We start from the raw sequence: 22,893 nt of genomic DNA on the forward strand, positions 1-22,893 counted from the left end.
AAAAAACACTCAAACTTACCGAAGAAAATCATTTCAAACCTGACTAGTGGTGTGTATTGTTCAGTATCAGGGTCAACGCTACGATATACAGTGATACTGTAGTAACAATATGTGTAGTATTGTGGAGTACTTGACTCTGGTGTTGTGATAGTGTAGTAACAAGTATATTTGTGTAGTATTGTGGAGTACTTGACTCTGGTGTTGTGATAGTGTAGTAACAAGTATATATGTGAAGTATTGTCCAGTACTTGACTCTGGTGTTGTGATAGTGTAGTAAAAAGTATATATGTGTAGTATTGTCCAGTACTTGACTCTGGTGTTGTGATAGTGTAGTAACAAGTATATATGTGTAGTATTGTCCAGTACTTGACTCTGGTGTTGTGATAGTGTAGTAACAAATACATATGTGTAGTATTGTCCAGTACTTGACTCTGGTGTTGTGATAGTGTAGTAACAAATACATATGTGTAGTATTGTCCAGTACTTGACTCTGGTGTTGTGATAGTATAGTAACAAGTATATACAGTATGTGTAGTATTGTCCAGTACTTGACTCTGGTGTTGTGATAGTGTAGTAACAAGTATATTTGTGTAGTATTGTGGAGTACTTGACTCTGGTGTTGTGATAGTGTAGTAACAAGTATATATGTGTAGTATTGTCCAGTACTTGACTCTGGTGTTGTGATAGTGTAGTAACAAGTATATATGTGTAGTATTGTGGAGTACTTGACTCTGGTGTTGTGATAGTGTAGTAACAAGTATATATGTGAAGTATTGTCCAGTACTTGACTCTGGTGTTGTGATAGTGTAGTAAAAAGTATATATGTGTAGTATTGTCCAGTACTTGACTCTGGTGTTGTGATAGTATAGTAACAAGTATATACAGTATGTGTAGTATTGTCCAGTACTTGACTCTGGTGTCGTGATAGTGTAGTAACAAGTATATATGTGTAGTATTGTCCAGTACTTGACTCTGGTGTTGTGATAGTGTAGTAACAAATATATATGTGTAGTATTGTCCAGTACTTGACTCTGGTGTTGTGATAGTGTAGTAACAAGTATATATGTGTAGTATTGTCCAGTACTTGACTCTGGTGTTGTGATAGTGTAGTAACAAGTATATATGTGTAGTATTGTCCAGTACTTGACTCTGGTGTTGTGATAGTGTAGTAACAAGTATATATGTGTAGTATTGTCCAGTACTTGACTCTGGTGTTGTAGTATTTACAGACCACATGACTCTTGACAAAGTCGTAACTACTTTCATTTGTTTTCAAACCAAAATACGTCCAAACATCAGCTTTAAAAGCTGCTGGACTCACTGTATCCTCTTGTCCTCAGTCATCATTCCTTTAGCAGCGGAGGACTAAATGACTGACGGCCAGAAGTGTAATTGCAACACAAAAATGAGAAAACCTCATGAATATTTTAGTGTTAATCCTTTAAAAAAAGGCATTATTTTTATTTTAAACAAAAGTCATAGAAATATAAACCATAAACAAAGAGATAATGAGTATAAAATATAATATATTTTTCAATCCTTGTGTAAAAACACATGTCAGTGGATGTTTCCTCCTCAAACCAACCTTCTGTGTGAGAGAAGCCTTCAGCCGTGACCTTCCACTGGATCAAGACTCCCAGCAGAGCCAGGACCGGCCACACCCCCAGGATGACCCAGGTGAACCAGCACACCGGCTTCTTGGGCGCCACCTGCAGGAAGATTTGAGAATGAAGTCTGAGGAATAAAAAGGTTCCAGTCGACTTGTCAGAGCAAGTCATTTTCTGTGAAATATCAAAGTGGATTATAATGTTATTAATGTTGTTGTAAAGATGTCAGTGTCCAAGACAAGAGAAAGAAGATTACGTTGCTAAGAAAAGTAAAATTGATATTGAAGGAATTTGAATAAAATATATGTTCATTATTATTATTATTGAATTGTTTGATGGACAAACAAAGATAATTAGAGGAAACTGAGCCTTTCAGAGTGAAAAGTCAAAATCAAACTTCTTGTTTGGAAAATACATTTTGTTGAGCCTGAAATGTTGTTTTAAAAAAAATAATTTAATTCAATAATTTCTATGTTTTGAATTGAATAATTATAATTAATAACTTTTATATTATAAGGTAGAATTCGTCATTTTATTAAATAATTACAGTACATTTATACATTGAAATATTTTCCATATGAATCTTGTTTTTTTATTTTCAAATAGAGTTTAATATTATTATTCCAATACAAATATTTTTTAATGTTACAGAACATGTTGGTTAAAGGAAAATAAACAACAATAATTAAGAAAAATAGAGAACAAAATGGTTAAAATACGACTTCTTCTTCAGTAAATATAAGATTTTCAAATGAATTTATAGTTCAGCTCTAAATCTTTCTTTTGTGACTTAAATTTAGGATTTTCTAACTTTTATTTATTTTATTTTGTTCTTTTATCATTTATAATCAAATAACTACATACGGTAATGTATGCTAGTCAGTAGTTAGCATGTCAAAGCTAACACATTTTACTTAGCATTAGCACAACATTATTTAACAAATGAACATTTAATTATTTAGATCCAAACACACTGTAAACAATGTAACTGTAATGAAGCTAAACATTTACCGTCAGTGTTTCATATGAATATTTAACTACATTTTTCAAATAAAACAAAACAAAACACGTTTAATTAATGTTTTTCAGTATATTTTATTGGTTTGAATGATTTTAGCTGTTACTAATACTTTTTATGTTTAAATATAAATGATAAAAGAACAAAAAAAAGTTGTATTTATTTTGTTCTTTTATAATTTATATTTAAATAAACATGTACGGTAATGTATGCTAGTCAGTAGTTAGCATGTCAAAGCTTAGCTAACACATTTTACTTAGCATTAGCACAACATTGTTTAGCAAATAAACGTTTAATTATTTAGATCAAAACACACTGTAAACAATGTTACTTTAATGAAGCTAAACACTCACGATCAGTGTATCTGAATATTTAAGTACATTTTTTAAATAAATAAAATATAACAACACATTTAATAAATGTTCTTTCAGTATATTTTACTTGGTTAAAATATTTTTTGCTGTTAACATGACTTATTATGTTAAAATATAAATGATAAAATAACAAAATAAAGTTGTATTTATTTTGTTCTTTTATAATTTATATTTAAATAACCATGTACGGTAATGTATGCTAGTCAGTAGTTAGCATGTCAAAGCTTAGCTAACACATTTTACTTATCATTAGCACAACATTGTTTAGCAAATAAACGTTTAATTATTTAGATCCAAACACACTGTAAACAATGTTACTTTAATGAAGCTAAACATTTACGATCAGTGTATCTGAATATTTAAGTACATTTTTTAAATAAATAAAATATAACAACACATTTAATAAATGTTCTTTCAGTATATTTTACTTGGTTAAAATATTTGTTGCTGTTAACATGACATATTATGTTAAAATATAAATGATAAAATAACAAAATAAAGTTGTATTTATTTTGTTCTTTAATAATTTATATTCAAATAACTACATACGGTAATGTATGCTAGTCAGTAGTTAGCATGTCAAAGCTAAGCTAACACATTTTACTTTAGCATTAGCGCAACATTTATTATTTATTTAGATCCAAACACACTGTAAACAACGTTACTATAATGAAGCTAAACACTCTCGATCAGTGTATCTGAATATTTAAGTACATTTTTTAAATAAATAAAATATAACAACACATTTAATAAATGTTCTTTCAGTATATTTTACTTGGTTAAAATATTTGTTGCTGTTAACATGACTTATTATGTTAAAATGTAAATGATAAAATAACAAAATAAAGTTGTATTTATTTTGTTCTTTTATAATTTATATTCAAATAACTACATACGGTAATGTATGCTAGTCAGTAGTTAGCATGTCAAAGCTAAGCTAACACATTTTACTTTAGCATTAGCACAACATTTATTATTTATTTAGATCCAAACACACTGTAAACAATGTTACTATAATGAAGCTAAACACTCTCGATCAGTGTATCTGAATATTTAAGTACATTTTTTAAATAAATAAAATATAACAACACATTTAATAAATGTTCTTTCAGTATATTTTACTTGGTTAAAATATTTGTTACTGTTAACATGACTTATTATGTTAAAATATAAATGATAAAATAACAAAATAAAGTTGTATTTATTTTGTTCTTTAATAATTTATATTCAAATAACTACATACGGTAATGTATGCTAGTCAGTAGTTAGCATGTCAAAGCTAAGCTAACACATTTTACTTTAGCATTAGCACAACATTTATTATTTATTTAGATCCAAACACACTGTAAACAATGTTACTATAATGAAGCTAAACACTCTCGATCAGTGAATCTGAATATTTAAGTACATTTTTTAAATAAATAAAATATAACAACACATTTAATAAATGTTCTTTCAGTATATTTTACTTGGTTAAAATATTTGTTACTGTTAACATGACTTATTATGTTAAAATATAAATGATAAAATAACAAAATAAAGTTGTATTTATTTTGTTCTTTTATAATTTATATTCAAATAACTACATACGGTAATGTATGCTAGTCAGCAGTTAGCATGTCAAAGCTAAGCTAACACAATTTACTTAGCATTAGCACAACATTATTTAGCAAATGAACGTTTAATTATTTAGATCCAAACACACTGTAAACAATGTTACTTTAATGAAGCAAAACACTCAAGATCAGTGTTTCATATGAATATTTATGTACATTTAAAAAAACAAAAAAACAAAACACATTTTATTAATGTGTTTCAGTATATTTTACTTGGTTTGAATGATTTTAGCTGTTACTAATACTTATTATATTTAAATAACTATGTACGACAATGTATGCTAGTCAGTAGTTAGCATGTCGAAGCTAAGCTAACACATTTTACTTAGCATTAGCACAACATTGTTTAGCAAATGAACGTTCAATTATTTAGATCCAAACACACTGTAAACACTCATGATCAGTGTTTGTATATTTGAGAACATTTCTTAAATAAATAGAATATAACAACACATTTAATCAATGTTTTATCAGTATATTTTACTTGGTTAAAATGATTTTAGCTGTTTTTATTATTTAATAAAATGTATGAAAAACCCTAATGATGATTTTTAAAATAATAACTAAAAATGTAAAAGATACATTTATTTATATCATTAAGCAACAGTGAAGGTGTAAACATTGAGCGCTCTGCTGACATCAGCAGGTCGTGATGTTTCCACTGACCCGGAGTCGCTCGTACACGTAGTGCACGAGGGCGAAGAGCTCGATGAAGTAGTCCACGGTGACGGTGATGATGGCGGCGCCGAAGGTGGCGGTGGAGAGCGTGACGAAGCAGCGCTGCCACTGCAGGGTCAGGACGGCGAACAAGGTGCCGGAGCCCAGAAGGATCCCCAGAGGAACCCAGACGGTCCTGGGGTGGTAGAACTCCTCCATGCCCTGGAGGACCACGAGTGGAGAACATGTTCCTCAAGCGTCACGTTAACGACAGTGGTTTGCAGTCGCGACGCATCATCGAGGAGGAGAAAAAAAAGTTGTTTTTTTTCATCACGTCCAGCGACGCGTCGACGGATTTATCTGCTGCCAAGAATCCTGAGCTGGTCACAGTCTGAGCAGACGAGTCGTCCATCACTGTCGCCTTTGAGGAGCAGCGAGTGTGGAATTGTTTTGCTTTGGACTCTTTGCTATCACGAGTGACGCCATGAATTTAAATGACGTTCATCAGCAGAATATTGAACGAATTCAATATGTTGAAACTTTGATTTTTTAATTGTAAAAGTGTTTTACTTTTAGCATTTAAACGTTCTTTAAAAAATATATATTTTACTTCAACAATGTCTATATTGAGCATTTACATTCGTTTTTATCTAATAATTAAATTCAATAATATTTAATATTTTTTTGTTTATATACGTATAAATGGTCGATTTTTTTTTTAATTAAAAAGGTTAAAAATTCAACATTTTAAATGTTCAAGCTTTTAAGTGTTTTTGAACAATTGAATTGACTTCAAAAAGTTTCTTTATTGAAAGTTTAAACTTTTTTTATTGAATAATTTAATTCAATAATGTGTATATATGTATTAAATAATCAAATAGTTTGTATACATTTTTACGAAAGGGTGAATATTTCATTATTATTATTATTATTTCATATTATTAATATTTCATTCAAATAATAAAAAATAATTGAAATCCTTTTTTTTTTTTTAATGTATTTGTAGTCTTTTAAATTCAATATTTAAATGTTTTATAATAGAGTAACCAGTCAAAACCAACAGAGCACCGAGCTACTGGATCAAAACTTTTAGCCAATCATGCGACGCACCGATGATCATGTGACTAATTAAAAATCACACAATCAAAAGGTCTAAGAGTTTAAGAATGAAAAAATACTGAATTTTTATTATGTTTTCATTTTATTATTTGAATATTAAACTCTATGAGTAAAAAAGGAATCATTTAGAAATTATTTGACTTTTAAAAAGCAATTATTAACTAAAAATCTACCTTGAATATATTTTAAATAGAATTATTGAAAGAACAGAAGCACTCACCACCAGGGCGGCCACGCCCAGCAGGAGGCCCAGCAGCAGGCCCACCATGAACAGACCCACACTGCGCACCAACATGGTCACCAGGCCACACAGGGTCCCGATGCCCAGACCGATGCCCACGGAGGCCTCGATGCTCAGCTGCGTGTCCATCACTCTCTCCTTGTAGCACAGCATGAAGATGACCACCGAGCCGAACATCAGGCCGGTCAGGAACAGCACGGCCTTGAAGCATCTGTAGCCTGAGGGGGAAGATTAGGGTCCGACATCCATCACTGTCTCACTTCACCAGAGTCTCTGCTTCTATCGCCACAGACACTTTTAACTGTGGGTCAGAGTGACCCGAGCACAGCCGCTGGAATTACCCCAAAATGTGAGTTTATGTATTTGTCAAAGTACAGATCAGAATCCAGTAGGATTGGAATTCCAATCTGTACTATTAGGATTCCAGATTTTACTATTAGGATTTCAGATTCTACTATTAGGATTCCAGATTCTACTATTAGGATTCCAGATTCTACTATTAGGATTCCAGATTCTACTATTAGGATTCCAGATTTTACTATTAAGATTTCAGATTCTACTATTAGGATTCCAGATTCTACTATTAGGATTCCAGATTCTACTATTAGGATTTCAGATTCTACTATTAGGATTCCAGATTTTACTATTAGGATTCCAGATTCTACTATTAGGATTCCAGATTTTACTATTAGGATTCCAGATTTTACTATTAAGATTTCAGATTCTACTATTAGGATTCCAGATTCTACTATTAGGATTCCAGATTCTACTATTAGGATTTCAGATTCTACTATTAGGATTCCAGATTTTACTATTAGGATTCCAGATTCTACTATTAGGATTCCAGATTCTACTATTAGGATTTCAGATTCTACTATTAGGATTCCAGATTTTACTATTAGGATTCCAGATTCTACTATTAGGATTTCAGATTCTACTATTAGGATTCCAGATTTTACTATTAGGATTCCAGATTCTACTATTAGGATTCCAGATTTTACTATTAGGATTCCAGATTCTACTATTAAGATTTCAGATTCTACTATTAGGATTCCAGATTCTACTATTAGGATTTCAGATTCTACTATTAGGATTCCAGATTTTACTATTAGGATTCCAGATTTTACTATTAGGATTCCAGATTCTACTATTAGGATTCCAGATTCTACTATTAGGATTTCAGATTCTACTATTAGGATTCCAGATTTTACTATTAGGATTCCAGATTCTACTATTAGGATTTCAGATTCTACTATTAGGATTTCAGATTCTACTATTAAGATTTCAGATTCTACTATTAGTATTCCAGATTTTACTATTAGGATTCCAGATTCTACTATTAGGATTTCAGATTCTACAATTAGGATTTCAGATTCTACTATTAGGATTTCAGATTCTACTATTAGAATTCCAGATTTTACTATTAGGATTCCAGATTTTACTATTAGGATTCCAGATTTTACTATTAGGATTCCAGATTCTACTATTAGGATTCCAGATTCTACTATTAGGATTCCAGATTCTACTATTAGGATTTCAGATTCTACTATTAAGATTTCAGATTCTACTATTAGGATTCCAGATTCTACTATTAGGATTTCAGATTCTACTATTAGGATTTCAGATTCTACTATTAGGATTTCAGATTCTACTATTAGGATTCCAGATTATATTATTAGGATTTCAGATTCTACTATTATGATTCCAGATTCTACTATTAGGATTTCAGATTCTACTATTAGGATTCCAGATTATACTATTAAGATATCAGATTCTACTATTAGGATTTCAGATTTTACTATTAGCATTCCAGATTCTACTATTAGGATTCCAGATTTTACTATTAGGATTCCAGATTCTACTATTAGGATTCCAGATTCTACTATTAGGATTCCAGATTTTACTATTAGGATTCCAGATTCTACTATTAGGATTCCAGATTCTACTATTAGGATTCCAGATTCTACTATTAGGATTTCAGATTCTACAATTAGGATTTCAGATTCTACTATTAGGATTTCAGATTCTACTATTAGAATTCCAGATTTTACTATTATGATTCCAGATTTTACTATAAGAATTCCAGATTTTACTATTAGGATTCCAGATTCTACTATTAGGATTCCAGATTTTACTATTAGGATTCCAGATTCTACTATTAGGATTCCAGATTCTACTATTAGGATTCCAGATTCTACTATTAGGATTTCAGATTCTACTATTAGGATTTCAGATTCTACTATTAGGATTCCAGATTCTACTATTAGGATTCCAGATTCTACTATTAGGATTTCAGATTCTACTATTAGGATTTCAGATTCTACTATTAGGATTTCAGATTCTACTATTAGGATTTCAGATTCTACTATTAGAATTCCAGATTTTACTATTAGGATTCCAGATTTTACTATTAGGATTCCAGATTTTACTATTAGGATTCCAGATTCTACTATTAGGATTCCAGATTCTACTATTAGGATTCCAGATTCTACTATTAGGATTCCAGATTCTACTATTAGGATTCCAGATTCTACTATTAGGATTTCAGATTCTACTATTAAGATTTCAGATTCTACTATTAGGATTCCAGATTCTACTATTAGGATTTCAGATTCTACTATTAGGATTTCAGATTCTACTATTAGGATTTCAGATTCTACTATTAGGATTTCAGATTCTACTATTAGGATTCCAGATTCTACTATTAGGATTTCAGATTCTACTATTATGATTCCAGATTCTACTATTAGGATATCAGATTCTACTATTAGGATTTCAGATTTTACTATTAGCATTCCAGATTCTACTATTAGGATTCCAGATTTTACTATTAGGATTCCAGATTTTACTATTAGGATTCCAGATTCTACTATTAGGATTCCAGATTTTACTATTAGGATTCCAGATTCTACTATTAGGATTCCAGATTCTACTATTAGGATTCCAGATTCTACTATTAGGATTTCAGATTCTACAATTAGGATTTCAGATTCTACTATTAGGATTTCAGATTCTACTATTAGAATTCCAGATTTTACTATTATGATTCCAGATTTTACTATTAGGATTCCAGATTTTACTATTAGGATTCCAGATTCTACTATTAGGATTCCAGATTTTACTATTAGGATTCCAGATTCTACTATTAGGATTCCAGATTCTACTATTAGGATTCCAGATTCTACTATTAGGATTTCAGATTCTACTATTAGGATTTCAGATTCTACTATTAGGATTCCAGATTCTACTATTAGGATTCCAGATTCTACTATTAGGATTTCAGATTCTACTATTAGGATTTCAGATTCTACTATTAGGATTTCAGATTCTACTATTAGGATTCCAGATTCTACTATTAGGATTTCAGATTCTACTATTATGATTCCAGATTCTACTATTAGGATTTCAGATTCTACTATTAGGATTTCAGATTCTACTATTAGGATTCCAGATTATACTATTAGGATTTCAGATTCTACTATTAGGATTTCAGATTTTACTATTAGCATTCCAGATTCTACTATTAGGATTTCAGATTCTACTATTACGATTCCAGATTCTACTATTAGGATTCCAGATTCTACTATTAGGATTCCAGATTTTACTATTAGGATTCCAGATTCTACTATTAGGAATCCAGATTCTACTATTAGGATTTCAGATTCTACTATTAGGATTCCAGATTCTACTATTAGGATTTCAGATTCTACTATTAGGATTTCAGATTCTACTATTAAGATTTCAGATTCTACTATTAGGATTCCAGATTCTACTATTAGGATTTCAGATTCTACTATTAGGATTTCAGATTCTACTATTATGATTCCAGATTCTACTATTAAGATTTCAGATTCTACTATTAGGATTTCAGATTCTACTATTAGGATTTCAGATTCTACTATTAGGATTCCAGATTCAACTATTAGGATTCCAGATTCTACTATTAGGATTTCAGATTCTACTATTAGGATTCCAGATTCTACTATAAGGATTTCAGATTCTACTATTAGGATTCCAGATTCTACTATTAGGATTTCAGATTCTACTTTTATGATTTCAGACTCTACTATTAGGATTCCAGATTCTACTATTAAGATTTCAGATTCTACTATTAAGATTTCAGATTCTACTAGTAGGATTCCAGATTTTACTATTAGGATTCCAGATTTTACTATTAGGATTCCAGATTCTACTATTAGGATTTCAGATTTTACTATTAGCATTCCAGATTCTACTATTATGATTATAGATTCAACTAGTAGGATTCCAGATTTTACTAGTGAATTCCAATCTGTACTAGTAGGATTCCAGATTCTACTAGTGAATTCCAATCGGTACTAGTAGGATTTTAGGTTCAAATGAATTCCAATCTCTACTAGTACAGATTGGAATCCTACTGCTGTATTGGGATCTGAATATTGGAATTCTAATCTGTTCCAGGACTAGCGAGAATTCTACCAGGACAATGTCCAATTCTCTAACCCTAATCCATATCAATATTAAGATCCTAGTTCAGGCATTCCAATCTGTACCAGGATTCCAGATCCTCCTGGATTCTAATCTGTACTGTGACACATTTATTCACTGAAATACCAGAACATTTCAAAGTGTTTACACCACGTCTGGATCCTCCAGTTCACTCGATCGGAGTAAAGATGAAAACATTGCGTAACGTTCTGTTTACTCGGACCTCCATCACTCTTTCCATCTGTTGATTCGTTGACCTTGAGGTCAATCAATCCTGTCATGTCGATGATGTTCTCTTATTAGAACCCGATCGACTCGACCGTCTGTGGTTCGGTTTAAGCGGGACAACTAGAAGAGACCAGATGGTTGTTCTAGGTAACTAGTGACGAGCTGATGAAGCTTCGTGAAACAGTGTCATATTGTTCAGAGGTCAGTAGGTGGCGCCATCAGTTTAAAATGATGTTTCATCATGAAAGTTAGGGCTTCCCGAATATTGAAAACATGTGAAAATGTATTTTTTTATTGAATAAATCAAGCATTTCTTAAATGTGCACTTCGATCAATCAGTGTCACGTTCTGTAAAGTTATATTTGTACTTCTATGTCTCGTTGTTGTTTACGTCTCCGTCCGTTTTTGAACTGTGCGGCGCAGCTTGTTAGGCTCGGTTGCTATGGTGACGCGTCTTAGCTAAGTATATCCACGGAAGTAATACTAACTTATGATCTAGTCAAACACTAGTGATCCAGTGAAGTAATACTAACTTATGATCTAGTCAAACACTAGTGATCCAGTGAAGTAATACTAACTTATGATCTAGTCAAACACTAGTGATCCAGTGAAGTAATACTAACTTATGATCTAGTCAAACACTAGTGATCCAGTGAAGTAATACTAACTTATGATCTAGTCAAACACTAGTGATCCAGTGAAGTAATACTAACTTCTGATCTAGTCAAACACTAGTGATCCAGTCACTCGTCTCTTTCAACCTCCTTTGTTAAAGCAACATATTGTAAGAACTTTTCATCTCGTCTCAGTTGTTTTCTTATAAGATCGTGAACTTCCAAACAAACCTGTCCGTCTTCACCGTATGCGAACGAGCTAAGTTGTTAGCATCATTTATAAAGTGTTATGTGTGCGTCTTCACCGTATGCTAACGAGCTAAGTTGTTAGCATCATTTATAAAGTGTTACGTGTGCGTCTTCACCGTATGCTAACGAGCTAAGTTGTTAGCATCATTTATAAAGTGTTATGTGTGCGTCTCCACCGTATGCTAACGAGCTAAGTTGTTAGCATCATGTATAAAGTGTTATGTGTCTGTCTTCACCGTATGCTAACGAGCTAAGTTGTTAGCGTCATTTATAAAGTGTTATGTGTGCGTCTTCACCGTATGCTAACGAGCTAAGTTGTTAGCATCAGGTATAAAGTGTTATGTGTCCGTCTTCACCGTATGCTAACGAAGTAAGTTGTTAGCGTCATTTAGAAAGTGTTATGTGTGCGTCTTCACTGTATGCTAACGAGCTAAGTTGTTAGCATCATTTATAAAGTGTTATGTGTGCGTGTACAAGGAGGTGGATTTATTATTGATTTGGTGAGATCGCGACGCGCCGGCGGCTCCTCTCTGATGTCGCTCAGTTTGGCGGGAAAACCGATGCAAGTCCCGTGAGACTGAGCGTTATAAGAGATATTTTTCTACCATCATGTCGGCACTGAAGCGCGGAAATAAACTAAAGGGAAACATCTCGTAGTTTTCCTTATTTAAACCCCCGGACCTACACTACAGAACTCGCTACTGTGCGCGGCTACATTTTTAGGTGAAAGAAAAAATATCGTATTAATATTCATATCGCAATCCCAGACACCAATATCGAATATCGCACTTATTTCCAATATAGTGCAGCCCTAGTTTGCAGAATAATGAGACAAACTGTTTAAATATTTTGACCTTTCTACGTTTGAAAGTATTCACTTCGATTTGTGTATTTGTTGTGTTTAGTTGTGACTTCTTTCAAGACTCATTATTTCCAGCTACTCGAAGTATTTGAGGTCATTGATCTCCAGACGAGCAGGATCTTACGTGCAGAACCTCTCGAAGAAAGACTTTAATGAAGACGAAAATCATCATTAAAATCTTTCATCGTCTCGTAAAGTCTCGTTCACTCCGGTCGACGAGTCGTTGTTTGGATCCGACTCTCGTTCCTTCGGAGTCTAACTGGACCTCGAGTCTGGATCCACATTGTTATCTTTGTGTAATCAGGCGTCGCACATCTGAGCCCCGACCGAGACCGCACCTCGTTTATTTGACCGCACCTCCTTAAAGGATCCTTTCTTCTGCTCATAAATCAACCTCTGAAGTCACTGAACGTGTCGATCAATCAAGCGTTTCCATCGACCAATCGCGTTCACTTCCTGTCGCTCACCGAAGAAGCAGTAGATGATCCCGAAGAGGCAGCACATGGAGCAGACCACGGAGGGAACGATCTCGTATCTCCTCTCGATCTCCTGGTCGCACTTCAGACCCAGCTCGGTCAGACCCAGCAGGGGGCTCGTGGAGGCCATGGTGGACGGAGGAGGGTCAGTGGTGAGTCGAGTGGAGGCGGGTTTTCTCAGTGAGACGTCAAGATGCGTCCATCTGTGGAGACACAAGAGGTTATTAGGAGTGTGTACTGACAGCAATATTACCGTACATGGTCAACGATACAATACATAGTGTAGTAACAAGTATATATGTGTAGTATTGTCCAGTACTTGACTCTGGTGTTGTGATAGTGTAGTAACAAGTATATATGTCTAGTATTGTGGAGTACTTGACTCTGGTGTTGTGATAGTATAGTAACAAGTATATATGTGTAGTATTGTCCAGTACTTGACTCTGGTGTTGTGATAGTGTAGTAACAAGTATATATGTGTAGTATTGTCCAGTACTTGACTCTGGTGTTGTGATAGTGTAGTAACAAGTATATATGTGTAGTATTGTCCAGTACTTGACTCTGGTGTTGTGATAGTGTAGTAACAAGTATATATGTGTAGTATTGTCCAGTACTTGACTCTGGTGTTGTGATAGTGTAGTAACAAGTATATATGTGTAGTATTGTGGAGTACTTGACTCTGGTGTTGTGATAGTGTAGTAACAAGGATATATGTGTTGTATTGTCCAGTACTTGACTCTGGTGTTGTGATAGTGTAGTAACAAGGATATATGTGTTGTATTGTCCAGTACTTGACTCTGGTGTTATGATAGTGTAGTAACAAGTATATATGTGTAGTATTGTCCAGTACTTGACTCTGGTGTTGTGATAGTGCAGTAACAAGTGTAATATACATGTAGTATTGTCCAGTACTTGACTCTGGTGTTGTGATAGTGCAGTAACAAGTGTAATATACATTTAGTATTGTCCAGTACTTGACTCTGGTGTTGTGATAGTGTAGTAACAAGTGTAATATACATGTAGTATTGTCCAGTACTTGACTCTGGTGTTGTGATAGTGTAGTAACAAGTATAATTTCAAGTTTAATTTCAACAAAAAAGTGAACAAACACCGTAAATATATTTCCATGTTAATTGTAAAAAAATAAAAAATAAAAAATAATTAATAATAATTTCATTTTAAGCACATTTTACTACTGCTGTTTTATATTGATAAAGTATCGTAAGAAAATATTGTGATATTTAAGTGTATCAATATTTTCTCACATATCTATTGATTCTTCGACGAAACACCGTCGCTGAAGAAAACATCAAGAAATACTCGACAACCCAGAATCGTTGCCATGGAGATACATTTGCATGAATTAGCACATTGTGGCGAATCCTCGCCAAAGATTAAAATTATTTTAGGAAAGAGAAGAAGAAGAAACATAACCGTGACCCAAAAACTGCTGCGATGTTGAGTCACGGTGCAGAGAGTCCATCACGATGTTCTGTTCTGGGATTTGACGCTTTCGTGGATTTCCCGGGAAAATCCGCGTCTAGTTTTAGGTTTGACACGAATCACAAACTTTGACTGGGATTTGAACCCACAACCTTTCAAAGAATTCCCACTCTAGTGGAGATCAAGATCTCATTTCATACGGAGAGGTTTTCCTGCTAAAATACAACCAAAAACAACCAGGATTTAAATGTCGACTCAAAAAGAAGATGCAAAAGTAACAAAAAAAGCGCAGAGAGAGCAAACCTCTGCCAAGTCTAGTTACACATAAATATAAAACACTGCAAATAATCAAAACATGGTGGTTTTTGGCTTGAAATTGGCTCAAAGTACAAATCTTTTAAATTTTTTCTTTAACCTTTACGACTGAAATAAAAGTTTTTTTTAAATATATTTGTAATCTATCTTTTACAAAAACATCCTGTATGCTTTTATTTTGTCACTGTGGTCACTTCCTGAGTTTGTCCCAAGATCTTCCAAAGATGCAACTAGTCTTTAATAAACCCCAAAACAAATGTGTTTGTGGTATCCATTGTGTTGTCTCTGGGTCAAGGTGAACCCAGTGCATTTCTTTCCTAGTCTTCTTGCTATCAACTCTCGCTCAAAGACTCGGGTCACCTTGACCCAGAGATAACACAAGGGATACCAAAAACACATTTCTTTTCAGGTCACCTTGACCCTGAGATAACACAAGGGATACCAAAAACACATTTCTTTTCGGGTCACCTTGACCCTGAGATAACACAAGGGATACCAAAAACACATTTCTTTTCGGGTCACCTTGACCCTGAGATAACACAAGGGATACCAAAAACACATTTCTTTTTGGGTCACCTTGACCCTGAGATAACACAAGGGATACCAAAAACACATTTCTTTTCGGGTCACCTTGACCCTGAGATAACACAAGGGATACCACGAACACATTACTATTTGGGTCACCTTGACCATGAGATAACACAAGGGATACCACAAAGACATTTGTTTTTGGGAGACCTTGACCATGAGATAACACAAGGGATACCACAGACACATTTGTTTTCGGGTCACCTTGACCCTGAGATAACACAAGGGATACCACGAACACATTACTATTTGGGTCACCTTGTCCTTGAGATAACCCAAGGGATACCACAAACACATTTGTTTTTGGGTCACCTTGACCCTGTGATAACACAAGGGATACCACAAAGACATTTGTTTTTGGGAGACCTTGACCGTGAGATAACACAAGGGATACCACAGACACATTTGTTTTCGGGTCACCTTAACCCTGAGATAACACACACAAACTTTAACTTTTATTGTGTATTAAATTCTACTCTATTTTAATGTTCTTGCGTCTCCTGTTGTTGTTTCCACTCCTGACTTCTCTAATCGCTCACATCAACTAAAACTTTATTCGCAACGAGGAAATAAAACGACATTTTAAAGCAGAAGCAACAGAAACTGAAAGAACCTTCATAGTCGAACAAAACAATTTCTCAAACCATGTTCCACAAGTCAATGTGTTTTTTTTTTAATCTTTATCTTTTATCTCACTTTAAAAAAAACCCCCAAAATTCCAAAAGAAACTTCACCTTGAGTGAAACTATTGAACTGTTGCCTAGCAACCCGAGAACTTATTTTCCTGTACCTTAGAAATTATATTTTGATTTCATTTGTATTTTCTGACTTCAAATAAAAAACGTCCTGAGTTTACAACAGTATAAATAAATAAATAAATAAATAAAAACAAAAGTTTTCTGGTTTGAAATAAAAGTGTTTTTTTAACTGATTCCTTTGTAGGAGCAGCAGCAGAACCAGAGTCAAGTAAATGAAGAATCATCTTCCAAATTCAGACGAAATAAAGAAGGTTTGAGGTCCTCAGCAGGTTTGAAGGTCCTCAGCAGGTTTTTAGGTCTTCAGCAGGTTTGAGGTCCTAAGCAGGTTTGAGGTCTTCAGCAGGTTTTTAGGTCTTCAGCAGGTTTGAGGTCCTCAGCAGGTTTGAGGTCTTCAGCAGGTTTGAGGTCCTCAGCAGGTTTGAAGGTCCTCAGCAGGTTTGAGGTCTTCAGCAGGTTTGAGGTCCTCAGCAGGTTTGAGTTCCTCAGCAGGTTTGAAGGTCCTCAGCAGGTTTGAGGTCTTCAGCAGGTTTTTAGGTCTTCAGCAGGTTTGAGGTCCTCAGCAGGTTTGAGGTCTTCAGCAGGTTTGAGGTCCTCAGCAGGTTTGAAGGTCCTCAGCAGGTTTGAGGTCTTCAGCAGGTTTGAGGTCCTCAGCAGGTTTGAGGTCCTCAGCAGGTTTGAAGGTCCTCAGCAGGTTTGAGGTCTTCAGCAGGTTTGAGGTCCTCAGCAGGTTTGAGGTCTTCAGCAGGTTTGAGGTCCTCAGCAGGTTTGAGGTCATCAGAGGGTTTGAGGTCCTCAGCAGGTTTGAGGTCATCAGAGGGTTTGAGGTCCTCAGCAGGTTTGAGGTCTTCAGCAGGTTTGAGGTCTTCAGCATTTTGAGGTCCTCAGCAGGTTTTTAGGTCTTCAGCAGGTTTGAGGTCTTCAGCAGGTTTGAGGTCCTCAGCAGGTTTTTAGGTCTTCAGCAGGTTTGAGGTCTTCAGCAGGTTTGAGGTCCTCAGCAGGTGTTTAGGTCTTCAGCAGGTTTGAGGTCCTCAGCAGGTTTTTAGGTCTTCAGCAGGTTTGAGGTCTTCAGCAGGTTTTTAGGTCTTCAGCAGGTTTGAGGTCTTCAGCAGGTTTGAGGTCCTCAGCAGGTTTGAGGTCCTCAATGAGTCAATAGATGAGGTTCCTTCATCTATTGACGGACCATCCCTGGAGCCATGCGTGTCGCCAAACACACCTGAGGACACCCTGACACACTCGTGCGGCCCGAGGGCCACTCGCGAGACGTTGGAGGATATAATTTGGTCCACAGTCTTTTGTTAAACTGTATTATTATACTTTATTATTATCTATTAGTGCACGAGATGAAAGCATCGTCGTCTGTGTTGTGAGTCCGAGGGAAAGTGAAGTTGTATCTTTTCTCAGATAATGAATGAAGTTTTAATGAGTTCTCTGGATCCATTACTCTGGTCTGACCCTCTGTTCTTCCAGGTAACTACACCTGTGAGCTCGACCGCCGACATCAACTCTCCTGAGGATGTCATGACTCTCCTACACTCTCTCAACGTAACATCTGATCATCTGTGAGACCATGAACTCCGTGTCTGATCCACAGTGAGGAGGTCATGAGTTATTCATGTAGCCATTAGCTCCATCGTCAGCTTCTGGAAGAGTGATGGCGAGGCTCCATCTTTTTGTCCTTCTATGACAGCGCTGACCTGCAGGGTCCGGATCACGAGTCAGGGACGAGTCATGTGACCCGGCCGGGCGCCTCCTTCATTAAACCTCATCAAGATGCTGGAACAACAAACTCGTTTCCTGCGACGTTAATTGGAAGATGAGCCGAGAGCGTCCGAGAGGAAGCTGCTGACTCAGAAGGAAGTCACGGTTCAGAGCTGATGATCCATGAGCTGCTCCGCCGACGATAATGTCATTTTTTTAATCATTTATTTTTGGAAAATACATTTATTCTATTATTGTTCTCCTCATTGAGTGTTTATTTCACTGCTTTTTAAACCAAAACATGTCCAAACATCAGCATTAAAAGCTGCTGGAGTCACTGTATCCTCTCGTCCTCAGTCGCTGTGAATATTTGATCTGTTACTTGTACATTTGTAAATTATGTTTTTAAATCAAGTATACAACATAATAAAATGGAATATATTCATATATATTCATTTATTAAGACCAGTATGTGGAGGTATACGTTATATACGTTACTAAGACAAACTAGTTACAGAAGAACATTTTCAATATCCTGAGGTTCGTAACCAAACCAGTGATACTTCATTTAACTCCTTAATATGATTTCAGAAATTATAGTTTGTTATTTAACCAGAGATTTACACTAGAAATAACAGTTACTTACTTACATTCTCAAAATACACAAAAAAATGTCACATTGCTATGAGTGCAGCTAGCACTAGCTAGCTAGCTAAGCTAGCATCTAAACAATTCAGTTTTGATAATATCTTTATTTTAAATTAAAGTTGAAAAAAAAATAACCTTAATTTAGTTTTTCGATCTTTTAGATCAGACAGAGACAAACAAGTGGCAAAAATATTATTAACACTTTAAGTCGAAGTTAAGATGAACAAAAGGTTTATTTACTAAACTTTCTATAACAGGAAGTCTGATGATGTCATCTTTTGTCGGTTCCTTGTCTTCGTAAAGTTAGTGACATCAATATTTACATTTATACCTTTTCATTTATTTTATAAATAATATTTTTGTTTTCTATAAAACAAGAAATTGCAAATCTTTACAAACCTAAAAAGTCGAATAAAAGAAGAAAAAAACAAGATTATTTTTGTTATTATTATTTTCTTTCTTTCATGTCATTTAAAAAAATGGTTGTTGGTTGTAAATTTTGTTTATATTTAACGTTATTATTTGTTTTGATACTGTTTTCTAACTGCTCAAATCTTTACAAACTGTAATTAACATACAATTTTATTTAAAAATTTTTATGTGGGCCTCGAGTTGGAAAAGGTTGGGAACCACTGGGTTAGACTAACAAAAACTCCCATATAGAATTAATTAATTAGTCTTATTCGTTTTCTTGATATTGAAATGTTCCTAAGCTTTATTAATAGTTCAAGTATTTCCTACGTTTTACATTTTTTTAAATTATTTGTTTAAATCTTTGAAGTAATGAAGCACAAACGTTTTCTACTCTGTTTAAAAAATAAACATCATTTTTATTATGTTTTGTATAGAACAAAAAAAGGTCAAATGTTATCAATTATAAATACAATCTTTAGTGATCTAGAAAAAAACCCTCCTGGTTCTCTATCTCTGTGATGAGAACCTTCCTGCTTGAGACCTCGGCTGCAGGTTTGACTGATGGACTGATCTTTCAAGTCCTTCACAGACCAAACGTTTCGGGATAAAACCAAGTGACGGCGTGTCCAGAAACGGCCAAAAACAAGAAAAACAAACACGTTACGTAAGGATGTTGCATGTCTTCTGTTGCCATAGCAACCAGCAGCATGGAAATAGCGAGACGAGCAAAAAAAAAGGCTCGTCTCTTTAGAAATGTGAAGGTCAAAGGTCGATGTTTCATTCCAGAGCCTCTATAGATTTAAGAGCACGTTACCATGGAAACACATCAGAGAATTAGGTTGGACACACGATCGTGACGATTCACACGCTTTTTTTTTAACTGTGTCAAACATGATTTGTTGTTCTTTGTGTCGAGGTGTGCGACTGATTGTGTTCGTAATCACCGGTTTGTGTAATTCTGCTCCAAAGATGAAACGTGTGGAGCTGATCACATGATCATATGATCACATGATCACATGATCACATGTGTGTCGCTGGTGTGTGTTGCAGGTGTGTGTCGCTGGTGTGTGTTTCTGGTGTGTGTCGCTGGTGTGTGTTGCAGGTGTGTGTCGCTGGTGTGTGTGTCCTTTTTCTCTGATATCTTCACATTATGACTATAATCTAGTTTTTTACTGGCTGCTTCAACATTGTTGTCGAGGATTGTGTTTTTATGATATTATGGTTCTACTTTTTAAGAAATTGATCTAAACCAGAAGGATCGTCTCGACTGCAGTTCATACAAAACTCTGCAGCCAGAATTCTGAGCCGCTCTAGTAGAAGAACTCACATTTCTCCTTCAAACTCTTCACTGGCTGCTCTAGTAGAAGAACTCACATTTCTCCTTCAAACTCTTCACTGGCTGCTCTAGTAGAAGAACTCACATTTCTCCTTCAAACTCTTCACTGGCTGCCAGTTTCTTTCAGGATCATTTTAAAATTCTGGTTCTTACTTTCAGATCTATTCATGGTCAGACCTTCCATCAGTGATCTGATCCAGACTTACACCCCAGCTCGGGCTCTGAGGTCTGTGGATCAGAATCTACTGATGGTTCCTGAACTTCCGGACCAGAGGAGAGAAATCCTTCCAGACTGTTGCTCCTAAGCTTTGGAACCATCTCTGTGTTTGATGGTCTACTGACTCCTTCAAGAAACATCTGTGTTTGATGATCTACTGACTCCTTCAAGAAACATCTCTGTGTTTGATGATCTACTGACTCCTTCAAGAAACATCTGTGTTTGATGATCTACTGACTCCTTCAAGAAACATCTGTGTTTGATGATCTACTGACTCCTTCAAGAAACATCTGTGTTTGATGATCTACTGACTCCTTCAAGAAACATCTGTGTTTGATGATCTACTGACTCCTTCAAGAACCATCTGTGTTTGATGATCTACTGACTCCTTCAAGAAACATCTGTGTGTTTGATGATCTACTGACTCCTTCAGGAAACATCTGTGTTTGATGATCTACTGACTCCTTCAAGAAACATCTGTGTTTGATGATCTACTGACTCCTTCAAGAAACATCTGTGTTTGATGATCTACTGACTCCTTCAAGAAACATCTGTGTTTGATGATCTACTGACTCCTTCAAGAACCATCTGTGTTTGATGATCTACTGACTCCTTCAAGAAACATCTGTGTGTTTGATGATCTACTGACTCCTTCAGGAAACATCTGTGTTTGATGATCTACTGACTCCTTCAAGAAACATCTGTGTTTGATGATCTACTGACTCCTTGAAGAAACATCTGTGTTTGATGATCTACTGACTCCTTGAAGAAACATCTGTGTTTGATGATCTACTGACTCCTAGAAGAAACATCTGTGTTTGATGATCTACTGACTCCTTCAAGAAACATCTGTGTTTGATGATCTACTGACTCCTTCAAGAAACATCTGTGTTTGATGATCTACTGACTCCTTCAAGAAACATCTGTGTTTGATGATCTACTGACTCCTTCAAGAAACATCTGTGTTTGATGATCTACTGACTCCTTCAAGAAACATCTGTGTTTGATGATCTACTGACTCCTTCAAGAAACATCTGTGTTTGATGATCTACTGACTCCTTCTAGAAACATCTGTGTTTGATGATCTACTGACTCCTTCAAGAAACATCTGTGTTTGATGATCTACTGACTCCTTCAAGAAACATCTGTGTTTGATGATCTACTGACTCCTTCAAGAAACATCTGTGTTTGATGATCTACTGACTCCTTCAAGAAACATCTGTGTTTGATGATCTACTGACTCCTTCAAGAAACATCTGTGTTTGATGATCTACTGACTCCTTCAAGAAACATCTGTGTTTGATGATCTACTGACTCCTTCAAGAAACATCTGTGTTTGATGATCTACTGACTCCTTCAAGAAACATCTGTGTGTTTGATGATCTACTGACTCCTTCAAGAAACATCTGTGTTTGATGATCTACTGACTCCTTCAAGAAACATCTGTGTTTGATGATCTACTGACTCCTTCAAGAAACATCTGTGTGTTTGATGATCTACTGACTCCTTCAAGAAACATCTGTGTTTGATGATCTACTGACTCCTTCAAGAAACATCTGTGTTTGATGATCTACTGACTCCTTCAAGAAACATCTGTGTTTGATGATCTACTGACTCCTTCAAGAAACATCTGTGTTTGATGATCTACTGACTCCTTCAAGAAAAATCTGTATTTGATGATCTACTGACTCCTTCAAGAAACATCTGTGTTTGATGATCTACTGACTCCTTCAAGAAACATCTGTGTTTGATGATCTACTGACTCCTTCAAGAAACATCTGTGTTTGATGATCTACTGACTCCTTCAAGAAACATCTGTGTTTGATGATCTACTGACTCCTTCAAGAAACATCTGTGTTTGATGATCTACTGACTCCTTCAAGAAACATCTGTGTTTGATGATCTACTGACTCCTTCAAGAAACATCTGTGTTTGATGATCTACTGAC

General features: G+C 35.1%; 1 protein-coding gene across 1 annotated transcript in view; it reads right to left on the reverse strand.

Moving 5' to 3' along the window:
• Positions 1–22,893, reverse strand: part of tmem198aa (transmembrane protein 198aa) — a 53,717-nt gene that overhangs the window by 9,337 nt on the left and 21,487 nt on the right. Inside the window, exons 2-5 of the mRNA XM_087804550.1 lie at positions 13,520–13,731; positions 6,612–6,850; positions 5,282–5,494; positions 1,586–1,709 (exon numbers count right to left, since the gene is read on the reverse strand). Coding sequence (XP_087660676.1) covers positions 1,586–1,709; positions 5,282–5,494; positions 6,612–6,850; positions 13,520–13,658 — 715 coding nt within the window. The 5' untranslated portion in view covers positions 13,659–13,731. The remainder of the gene's footprint in view (positions 1–1,585; positions 1,710–5,281; positions 5,495–6,611; positions 6,851–13,519; positions 13,732–22,893) is intronic.

The sequence above is a fragment of the Callionymus lyra genome, chromosome 12 (genome assembly GCF_982586985.1).
Source record: "Callionymus lyra chromosome 12, fCalLyr1.hap1.1, whole genome shotgun sequence".
Lineage (NCBI taxonomy): Eukaryota > Metazoa > Chordata > Actinopteri > Syngnathiformes > Callionymidae > Callionymus > Callionymus lyra.